The following is an 11645-nucleotide window of genomic DNA, read 5'->3' as shown; positions in this document are numbered from 1 at the left end:
AAGTCAATCTTATTTCATGTGGAGCATGAGCCAATTCATAGTAAAATAGTGCCCAAGTGAGGAAGGAAATCAGAGTCCTGCTGAGTGGGTGAATTTGATCTATAAAGTCCCAATGAGTCAAATATTGTTTTAATTAATTCTTATCACTAACAATGCTTTTTTTAAAAAAAAAAGTTATAAAGAAGACTCTATTTTCCCCTGAAAATAAATTTTCTTTAAAAAAAAACATTTTAGTGTGATAGACAATAAAAGAATCACATAGAAATGATAAAATTGGGAGGGGTTGTCAAAACTGGGGCCCATGATCAAACATGGTTAAGTAGAAGTATGCAACCAGGGGAGAAATAGAGGGGATGGTTTCATTGGGAGGATGCATGACCATGTACTCACTACCTTCAAAATCTTGTACAACATGCAAAGGCAACTTGATGCTCTGCAGAAGCTTTTTGCTCCCACCAGCTCCACTCCAGTCTATAAGGCCAGTGCAAGATAATGGGAGTCATAGTACAAACCAGGTGGAAGATGTTGCCTTTCCCTGTCATCCATGACAATAGTGTACTGAACTTATTGGAATAGATTGCTGTCACCATTCTCCATTTCTCTGATAATCTCTGATCCCCTCCATCTCTCCTCCTTAGTTTCCACCACATACTAAACTTGTTGGACTATAGGACGCTACAAACTAGACAGCTATGGCTCGGCCAGTTACAGATTCGAAGCCTTCTAGACTAGGTCCATCGCCCTCTTCCCGCAGTCAAGTCCAGCAGAAAGACCCGCCGCGTCTTGCAGGCAGCCGGCTTCCTCTGTCTCTCTGCTGCAGCCGAGTGCCGCAACCTTCTCTGGGCTGAAAAGTTGGGAGGCCAAGACTCAGGCGGGCGACTCTCACTCGCTCTCCAGGGCTGCCAGCCGGATGCACCGGGTCTGCGCGCCTGAGAGGTTCCCCGGCCAGAGGAAGCTACGGCGACCTCCCAGAGACCAAGACGGCGACGGCTGTCCCTTTAGGCTAACTTTCAGTAAGCCGGCGCTCTCCATTATGTGTAGACTACGACTCCCAGAACTCCCAGCCATCGGGGTAGTTTTCCCGAAAAAGACCCCACTCCACCCAGCAAATCAATGCCCGCTCCTTCCGGGCGGCGACGAGCAGAGTGAGCCAGACAGGTGCGTGCTTAGCTCTCCGATCAATGGGCGGACGGCGCCAGCGCTGATCAATGGGCGGCTGCAGCTGAGACGGCGGTGTTTGCTGGGTTCCGCCGGGGATCCGCCTTCTCGCCTCCCTCGATCGAAAGTCTTAGCTTCGCAGCTGTTGCGCAAATCCGTGCCGGGCTTCTGAGAACGGCACTGCACGGCTGCCGAGCCCTGCCTTAACTGGACGAGCAGAGAGCTTTTGTTCGTCAGATCGCGCCGGCTTTGCCGAGAGAAACGGCTCCATCTTCCCCCAAGAACTGTAAGGGGAAAAGTCTGGTTGAAGTCCTGGAGGCACAGTAGGAGTAGGGCCTCCTCCAACCCAATGGTGCTCTTCAAGTGTTTTGGACTATAGCACAGTGTTCCTCAACCTTGGCAGCTTGAAGATATGTGGACTTCAACTCCCAGATTTCCCCAGCCAGCTATAGCTGGCTGGGGAGTTCTGGGAGTTGAAGTCCACACATCTTCAAGCTGCCAAGGTTGAGGAACACTCCTATAGCAGATATCAATATGAGCCAGTGTGGCACACAGGGTAATGGATGTTGTAGTTCAGCCAGGCCATTAGTTTATCAATCACGGCACTTGGTATAAGAGAGATCTGATGGTCTTAATGTGAGCACAGTCTTGCCTCTGTGGTTTGCCCTGCTAGAAATAGAGGATTGCAACCTGATCCAAAAGATTGGTTTCTAGGTGTCATATTCTCCTGTTTTCCAGCCTGAGTCCAGTTTACTGTTTGTTTCCATTATTCTCAGCCACCATGCCCAACCTAGCTTCCACCAGTTACATTTCACCATCCCCAATCAGAGGAACCCCTTGGCTCATAGACATCTGAAAGGAAAGGATGTTAGCAAGATTCTAATCATTATTATTTTACAAAATATTGTCTTGCCCTAGTCAGTGTCTTGACATGATCCATCTTTCTCCTTTTCAAATTTTTTGTCCTCAGTAAGATGCAGATTGACAGATGTCAACATTTCTTTGGGGTGAAAGTAAAACATTCATTCTCAAAACAGGGAAGATCCTTGCCTGATGAAATGAAATTAGTTCAAATTCAAAACTACTATTTCAAAAGGTGAGTCAGAAAAGTATCCCATTCAGGAATCTCAAATTTTCATTGATTTCAATGGATGCTGCTTCCACCTAAGTATGATAACCCTTATATTTAAGTCACCAGAGGAGGGGGAAATGGCTATCCTGCTGGCTTCAATATTTCATTCTAAAAGAATTAAATTTCTCATCCAAAAAATGCAAACCGCTTGGTCTGTGATGGGCCATAAAGAATGGAATTCAGGCTCAGCTCAAGTCCTGTTGAAATCAGTAGGTCTCGAGCTAAGTTATGGCTATCTATGGATTCAGTCCATAAATTCCTCTGGATCTGTTCCACATAAACTAGCATGTATTGCTATGTCTGTATTTGGTAACTCACCAAATAATCCACTATCAGCAGCCATTCATAGTGCAATAAGGTGGCCTAATATTCATGAAATTACAAAAACTGGTCAGAGCACTGATGCTAAGATGCTGTGATTCCATAAAATAATACCAATCAGCCCAGTCCCTCAAAACACCTACTTAGAGTCCAATGGGTTATGGTTTCGACTGAATCTGTTTAAGATTACAGTATGGCAAAAGTGTGCCAGTGTGGATGTACATTCTTGTTAGTGAAAGTCATGATTTAAAGGATTTCTTTAAAAAAAACACCACGCTAATCCTACCATATCTATGCAAATCTCATGCATATCCTGTGCAGTCCAATTTTGTAAGAAGATGCCTATTTTGTAAGAAGAGGATTTTGCTAAAGTCAGTCACTGGGGCTTCAAAGTTATTCCCTGCTTGACTCTTATTGCCAGCACATAGCACACCAGTTGGTTCTAAAGTCCCTGGAAAGCAGAAGAGAATCTCAAAGAAGTATAGCCATGCTGTGGATATGATTAAACGGCAGAATTTCTGTTTTTCCCCTTCTTGGAGCCTTTCTGTTCCATCTCTCCACTGCCACCACTCCACACGCAATCCCCAGTGATCTCTTCTTCAAATGGCTTTGCTCCACTTTACAGGAAAGTGTATGGTGCTCCCCCAGTTGCGTCAGATCTGTGCAAACAAATGACAGCCTTTGAAGCACATAACCAGACTATATAAGGGGCAGCCCTGAATGGCTTTGCTACATTCTAGAGAGTGTCTCTTCTCTCGGGTGGACAGCAGATACCTGCACTTGATCTGAAAGGTAAGATGGGAAGATTTTTGCCAAGACTCTTTTAGGTGGGGAAAATAGAGTAGCAGTGGGTGACCAGCATCTTTACACAATTTATGTCATCAGAATTTCTCTCTAGAGTTTTGCTTAATAACAGTGCAAATGAAACCATCTGCAATGTTCAAAACTGAGGAAGACATCTTAACAAACACCTCTTAATCTTAACCAAATTGTACAAAGCTCATTCACAGCATTAATTTTGGACAACAGCATTGGATTTTTGGGGAGGGGGTGCTTGAAGTTGCTTGCTACATGTGCTGACAGACTGCTGTACTCTGAGGCTAATTTTCAGTAGTTTTTCCTATGGGAAGCTGGGATAGGAAAGACTTTTTCAACTGTGTTCTAAAATATATTGTCAGGGAACAATGGATTGCAACCTAATTTTTCTGTGCAGTGAATATCCTATGCATCTCTGCTCAAATATAAATCATCCTGCACCAAGAGTATTGTTACTCTTGAGTCTGTGGATAAAGGAAGCCTTAACTGTTTACAGTGTTTTAATTGTATCATTTGGATTTTTATCTCTGCATTACAATATTTGGATTGTAGTCTAGAAGAAACATCATCATAAATGTCTAACTTCTAAGGTTTTGGTTAATAGAAATATTGGACACAGAACAAAATGTTGGCACTTTGTTACTTTTCTTTTATCTTAAAATTAAATGCTGACCACAGGACGCACTTAATTATGATATGTCATGTACTAAGCTTGTGAAAGAGTTAAAACTTAAAGAGTTTTAAGTTCTTTCAGTAACACACAACGTATTCTTCCATTAAAACAGTTGGTCTTATATACATTTAGTTGGAGATTGAGTATATTCTGATTTATCAGATATATGCTATATTGTAGCATATGGTATAAATATATCAAAATAAGAGCTAATATTCACATTTCATTTCTTTCCCTCATACATTCAGAATAAGGTGAAATCATGATTATGTCTTAAGGGCACACCTTTTAAAGCCAAGTCTCCACTTTTCATTTCTGTTCCCCATTAACAATCAGGTTGAGCATTAAACTCAATAGGAGCTGTATTTCTCACCTTGTGATTTTCATCTGCATTTATGGATCTGAAATAAGAGCAAGAGTTTCATTTACTCCAGAGAAATTGAAATAGATTACCAAAAAAAAGTGCAATGTTCTGTTGCTGCATACTACACTGCTGAACCAGTACAGAAATACAATGTATAATCTAATGTTTATAAATTGTATGCACTGCTAAAGAACAAGCACTAAGGTACTGAAATAAACATTTCAATGTATTTTGAAAGCATGATCTTTGCAAATCTGAGTATGACCACCTTTCTTTCTTATTCCTCTTTAGCTATGTATAGTGGAATTTGCTTCTGCCTGTTCCTGGCTGTGCTGTCCTCAAGCTCCTTGGGACAGCAGATATCTGGATCCCAACATGCCAATCCTGCGGTGACAGATCTCGAGCAGAGTTTGCTAGAAAATCACCGGCACACACGTATTCCAACCTCAGGGAGACCTATCCAGCTGGTAGATGGCAGCATTGATCAAAAAGCCAACCTTGGAGCTCTGTTAGCCAAATATCTCCAGCAAGCCCGAAGAGGTATATCTTTTTAATCATTTTCTGCTAGAGGCATTCATTGGTTTTAAATAAATCCCCTTCCAAAATTTCATACATGAATAGATTCAAAGTGAAGTTAGCATGACTTCATTCTACCAGACTTGTGAAAGAGCAAAGGCCAGCATTACTGATCTTCCTGACACAATGTGGCCATCCCAACACTTCTGGAGGGCACTAAGTTGGGAAAGTGTCAGAGATATTAAAGTTGCATCTTATTAGCAATCAATGCACTTACATGTCTTTTCCCAAACTGGCACCATCCAAATGTGTTGAGACAACACATACCAAAATTCCAACCCAGCATGGCAATTGAGGGTTGTCTCAAACGCATGCAGGAATCACTGATATTTCCCCAAAGCAGAAGAAGAAGAATACAAACTCCCTCTCCTCTGCCACTTATCATCATCTCAGTTTCATTCTCCCAAAGTGACTACCTTAATCATCCAGCAGTATCATTGTAAATCTCTTTGAGTAGGTACAATAAAGAAATGAGAGGTTTATGTTCAGAAGTATCTCCACATACCAGATGACAGAGAGGTTAAAAGAGAGAGATGATTGCCTTGATGCCCACAAGAATTTACAACCATTTATGGAAATTGATTACAAGGCTAGCCAAAGACAAGTGATGGGCCTACATGAAACTGTTTAGGAAGCAGTAAGTGCCACTGAATTCAATCCCCAAATACTTTCATTTTTCCAAATAGAAAAAAAAAAGTATTTCATTTTTTTTTCAAATAGGAAACAAGGAAAGCAGGCACTGGCATCTGCTACAAGTATGCACCATGACATCATCATGCAAATGGCATAGATTATGTAATTTGAATCAGATGTCATGACATGATTGAAGCAAATTATATAATTCCCATCATTTGCATGATACCATGACACATGTGTTGTTGCTTGTCTTCTGTAGGCCCCCATGTTAGTAGAGAATAACTAAGAAAAAGTAAATGAGCTAATGACAGCTAATTTCCTTCCGACAAGAAGGAAAAAAAGGAAAGAACAATCTCATTTGGGAAGTAGAGATGAAAGGAAGTAGCAGTATGTGCTAGCTCTTCTTTTTCAGATAATTCAGTCTGGAAGATGTAATTTTAGGTGTTAATACGCGTACATGAAAATGGCATAGTGAACCTCTGTGTATGTTATTTGCTTGCATCTAAATATTGATTGCACTAACAACACAACAAACATCAGTGGGAGCACAATTGTGGATCTTATTTCCACAGAGGCAACAGGATAAGCCTAACTTGTATAGGTATTTTTTGTCAAGAGAATTCTATGTCCCAGCAATCCAACTAAATGAACTTTCAGATCTATTCTAAACCATCAGCTGGATAACTTTGCTCAATTCGTACAGTTTCATCAATCACCTTCTAAAGAGGAAGAGAAATAAATACCACACAGGAAATCTAAATTTAGATTCAGACCAGTTTGATAACTTGTACAAAGATATAATGAAAATGAAAAAAAAAAACCAGTAATAAAAACTGGGTGAAAATTCCTGCCTACATGTATTTGTCTATTTCTATTGAAATAGAAAGCTTCCTGAAACACATAGTCCTCTGCTCCCATTTCTTGGCTTCTCCAGCTTCTTGAAGATACTCAGTGTAAATCAGAGGCTTCTAAGGACCAAAAGCTTGGTCTTTATCCAGTCTCTCACCATGGACTTCTCTCTAACACTCTCTTCTACAAAGACAACTCTTTTTTATATAGCCAGTAGAAGGAGAGGCTGGGGGAATATGCGGTGCACATTTATAAGTGGACATTTATAATAAAATAGCTGAAATATGTCTGTATGCTTGTACTTGGGTGTTTTAAAGGCCAGTTTGGCAAAAAGTGATAAGTAAGGGAGACATTCTTCAACCTTCTCTGAATTGTTGTCCTACAGGGCTTTTAATTGCTAATTTCATTTGAATGGGTAGTTTTCTCTACAATCAATTGCTCCCCCCCCCAAAATAAATATATAATTCTTCTGGAATAAAAATTATTGAGATCCCAATACATGCATGTGTATGTAATACATAGTTTGACCCTAAATTCTTAGAGAGGCTTTTCTGATCAAGGGAGACTATAGGACTCCATAGGCCATTGATCTGGCTTTATATACAGTGAGATAGTTTATTGTACCACTTGAGGGATATCTTCCTTGGAGCAGGATGGCTCCCAGTGGGGGGAAAAGCCCACACATCCAAAACCCTAATTTAAAACAAATTGAATTAACTCTGGTTGAACTTTCTTCCAAATAAATACCTTTCCAATTGCAGGTTAAATTACACTCCAAGTTTCTTGAGGCTGTTTCACTCCTACTTCTTTACAACATCAAAAGGGGGATTATAGGAAACAAAGTAGGTGAAGGAACCAAAGTAGATGAACCACAAAGCTGTGCTCAATTTGATTCAGAGCAATCATTTCCTAATCTAGAACCCTCTTTTGCTTAGGGTGATTTTCTTCTCAGTAGCCACCTTGTGTTTCTTTAACTGGTTTGACATGTGCTAAGGTGACTGAATTCTCCTCTAGAACACATGCCAAAATCTGCATTTCAGTATCTCTATGGCAGCAAGCACTTGGTGAATCTTGGTGTCTAAATAATATAGTTGATAAAAATAGTCTTTTGATAAATTTACGTAAGATAATAATAATGTTGAATAATTAAAGGGATCACTAACATAAAAAAAAACTTCTAGCAAAGTTTGGGGTTGCTCTCTATCAGTCTCCTGAGTTCTAGCCAGCTTGGCCAGCTCTAAGGAGAAAGGGAAGTGCAATCCAACAACATCTAGAAGACTATAGGTTGTCTTTTCCCAGACTACTTCCTGAATTATCTGATTCTGACTGGGGGATGGAATCCAGCATGGAACGAGGCATACAATGGCCTTTTGAAATTCTCTAATGTTTGAAGGTAAAGAAATTGGGTGAATAATATATCTGAATTTCTCCATGGGAAAAAGACGTTCTCTGTCAATTTCTCCAGGGCAGGATGGCCTTTTAGCAATCACAGCAGCTACAGAAAAACCTGATGGGAAGAGTTCCCTTATTAGCGAGCCAGGGAGGCTGGAGAGATAGCTGTACAGTGAAACATAGGTCATTCATACAGTCACACCTTTTGCCACCTCCTAGCTCATGAGAATTTCTCAGAAATTTTCTTCTCCTTTGGAAGAATTTCAAAAGCAAATGTTCATTCATAAAATTGAATTAATACTGGTAGAAAAAACTGCAGGATATTTTCTTTGCCTGGGGCTAGTTCATTCTATCTGAATGGTACCAGGCTGGAACCTTAAACAGCAGCATTCTATAGTAGAAGATTTTGCAATGTGCCTCATTTGTTACATGTGGTTTTAAAAATGCTGAGGCTCAGAGGATGTAATTCAAGGCATATTTGAGTGAATTGATTGAAATTTCAGATACAAGTGAAATTGGGTCAAAATTACTCACCGTGGATAGAAGGTAACTGGAGTGTCAGTTAAAGGTGAATAATCATTATTGGCCATATAAATTCCTAAAACCGACTCTAACATCACAATTCAAACTAAGCATATTTGTTCACAAAAAAATCCAATTACAGCCAGTGAGGCTTAATCCCTAGTTTACTGCATTTAGGATTAAAACCTAAAATATATTGATATGAAATTATTGTAATCCTGAAATTATAAACAAAATCCTCATTCAGAATTCATAAGGAAAAGAAATAGTGATCTGAGGTTTAAATCCATTTTAATTTAAAATATTAAAAATGTTCCCTAGCCATTTTGCCATGAGAACAGAAGTTTCTTTGTATACAAGATTTTATCTTATGTTTCAAAACTTACATCTGGGGTTCAAATATTTGTTTTTATTCAGTGGGAGTAATATTTCATGTCTGCATCTCATTGTCTAATAATTATATTCCAAACTCTCTCTCCATCTTCCTCTTTTTCTCAGAAGGCCACTTGCCCATAATAAAAAAGCATCAATATTTAAAAATATAGCACGTTCTACAGCAGAGTTTCTGGATACAAAGGAGCCAGAATAGAGTACTTTAGAAATCTGGTTGTTTAAAAAGCTAAAACCAATCCTTTTTTAGCCATTGAATCTTCAGAACCCTGATCTCCACATGAAGCTGTCAGCCATCATAGATAGTTTATCAATTTTACAAGTTACCCTATGTTGTAGAATGAGCAATTGTGATGTTTTATATTTTAATTTTATATACATATTCTACCTCCAAGAAAAGCAGGTTAGCCTACATTAGATGAATAACATTTCTGTCCTCACAGCAATCTTATGAGATAAATCAGCATGAAAAATGACTTTTCCCAAACAATCATAGTGAGCTCCATGCCGCTATGACTATTTTTCAGTACTGTTACACATTCAGTGCAAATCAAACCTATTTCTATTGTAAGGGTATTGTGCTTCCTTAGTGCTGCAGTATTCTACTCAGAACAGTACAAAAAAATCACTGAAGCAGCAGAGTTGAAATTTATGAACAGGTCTGCCCTGTTTTCTTCAACCTTGTCAAGGTTGAATAAGATATACATGATACAACTCCATTTGGCTAGCAGTAAACCAGGATGTCTTTATATGGGCTAGATGACCCTGAGGATCAGGATGGGCAGACTTCAATGTTGCAGAATCTGCTCTGTGTGTGTGTGTGTCAACCTGAAGCCTGAGATCAAGCCAGTAAGAGACAGTGACAAAATAATGGTTCAAGATGGTGCTATATATTTAGCCCTGAATTTTTTTATTAGTACCAGAACCAAGCTTACAAGTACAATCTCACCCAAACTGCCTTCTTGTTTTCTGCCCAATGTTATTTTTTCCAGTACCCTCCTGGCTTTTTTCTTTTCTTTTCTTTTTTGTGGATGTAGGTAGAAGTGACAAGATGATGAATTTGTCCATTGCTGCTACTATTAAGAGACTATATTCTTTAAATTATCCAGAGGGCCACCAGTGCATCTTGACTCTGCCCTTTTATCTCTGATTTTAGAGTGCATTTTGCTAATTACTTCTAATAATGTCTTACAAAAACACATCCTTCTAGCACTGTAACTATGTACATATAGCAGCTATTTTACTGTCCACTGTATATATATATATCTGCTAAAGCTGTTACATGACGTTAAAATTAGTGGTGTATCACAGTAAATGTTGGCATTTAAAGCAGAAGTGGAAATATAGGTTTCATATGTTCTTGGATTATAATTTCTATCATCACGAGACATCGGTCCCTCAACATCTAATTTTTTCTCCTTGGTTTAAGGTATCACAGATTCTTTGTTGTTATTAAAGAGTGAGTTTGCTTATTTATATGTCACTGTCCAATATTTAGGTTCTACCGGGAAGGCCTCTGTGATGGGATTACAGAATTTTGACCCTACACACAGGATAAAGGACAGAGACTACATGGGCTGGATGGATTTTGGACGTCGCAGTGCTGAAGAATATGAATACTCCTCTTAAAGATTGTCCACCTTTGCTTAAAATAAATGAAAATCAAGTCCTTGTACAGAAATATGTTTTTCTGTATAGAAAAATGTTGACATCCTTTACAAATTGGTGTTTAAAAAATATATGTATTTGATGTAAATTTGTCTGTAAAACTATACAATTATATTATATAAACATATGCAGAATTTTCAAGAAAAACATCTTTCTCCTTGAGTTTCTTACTATCCACTGTGGATACATTTAAAGTATCTCATTCATTTCTTGATAATTTTATCACTGCAAAAGAAATTGTTTGAAAATTAACACATGAACCATTTGTTAATCTGAGCAATTTATGCGTGAGATGAGAAAAATGATATCACCCATGGGTCAGATTCAGACACACTCAAAAGTAATACTGTTGTCATCAGTGAGACTTAAATTTGTCATGATCAACTGAATGGACTACAATGAGTCTCCTCTACCTATGACTAAATCTAGATTTGATTCTATTTGTCTAGATGTTAAAACTATAGAAGAGTCATTATGGCAGTGCATTTACAATTTAGTCAAATAATTTTCTAGCCATATTATGATCTCTGGTTATTTGATTTTGTGCAATAAATGTGAAAAATCTGCTAAAATCATTCATACTAGAATAAACAGAACATTCCCTGCTTTGTGGTGGCTGTACATTTGTTTTGCAATGCAAAATTACACTCACCTCTTTCTCTCCTCACCATCACATAATTAAGCATATGGATATGTTCCTATGACTAGAAAGGATTAGAATACTCTGTTTTAGATATGAAGATAATTTTACACTGGGAGCAATCCAGATGTAGAAGTGTTTTCTAGCTGGTTTGATCCAGTTCATGCAAACCAGTTGCTAGACTTTTTAAAAAAATATTCCAACTCTGCAGAGGAGGTGGACCAGCAGGAACATTGTCAACAGTAGTGGGAAAATGCTGGAAAGGGAGGATAGCACAATATTGGCAGTAGCACTGGGAAAATGCTGGGAAGAGTGGGATGAGGTGGCAGATTAGCACTAGAAAGATCAGAGCCAGACTATTGGGTAGATGCTGGAAAGATCAGGGGTGGGCCAAGTTCAAAGAGGACATTGATGAATCATTTGGTGCCTAATTTAGATCACTCACTGACTCACTCACTGACTCACTCACTGACTCACTCACTGACTCACTCACTGACTCACTCTATCT

General features: G+C 38.9%; 1 protein-coding gene across 1 annotated transcript; it reads left to right on the top strand.

Annotated features, from left to right (window-relative positions):
- Positions 1–3354: 3354 nt before the first annotated feature.
- Positions 3355–11102, top strand: CCK (cholecystokinin). Its single transcript, XM_007435613.4, has 3 exons — positions 3355–3403; positions 4756–5004; positions 10328–11102. Exons 2-3 carry the CDS (start codon positions 4758–4760, stop codon positions 10456–10458), a joined length of 378 nt encoding a protein of 125 aa, XP_007435675.2. The 5' UTR covers positions 3355–3403; positions 4756–4757; the 3' UTR covers positions 10459–11102.
- The last annotated feature ends 543 nt before the right edge of the window (positions 11103–11645 follow it).

Source organism: Python bivittatus, unplaced genomic scaffold (genome assembly GCF_059951505.1).
Source record: "Python bivittatus isolate LINGU-HERP-01145 unplaced genomic scaffold, Pbiv_v1 ctg000610_np1212, whole genome shotgun sequence".
NCBI lineage: Eukaryota > Metazoa > Chordata > Lepidosauria > Squamata > Pythonidae > Python > Python bivittatus.
The sequence above is the reverse complement of the archived record's forward strand: the minus strand, read 5'-3'. Positions and strand labels throughout refer to the sequence as shown.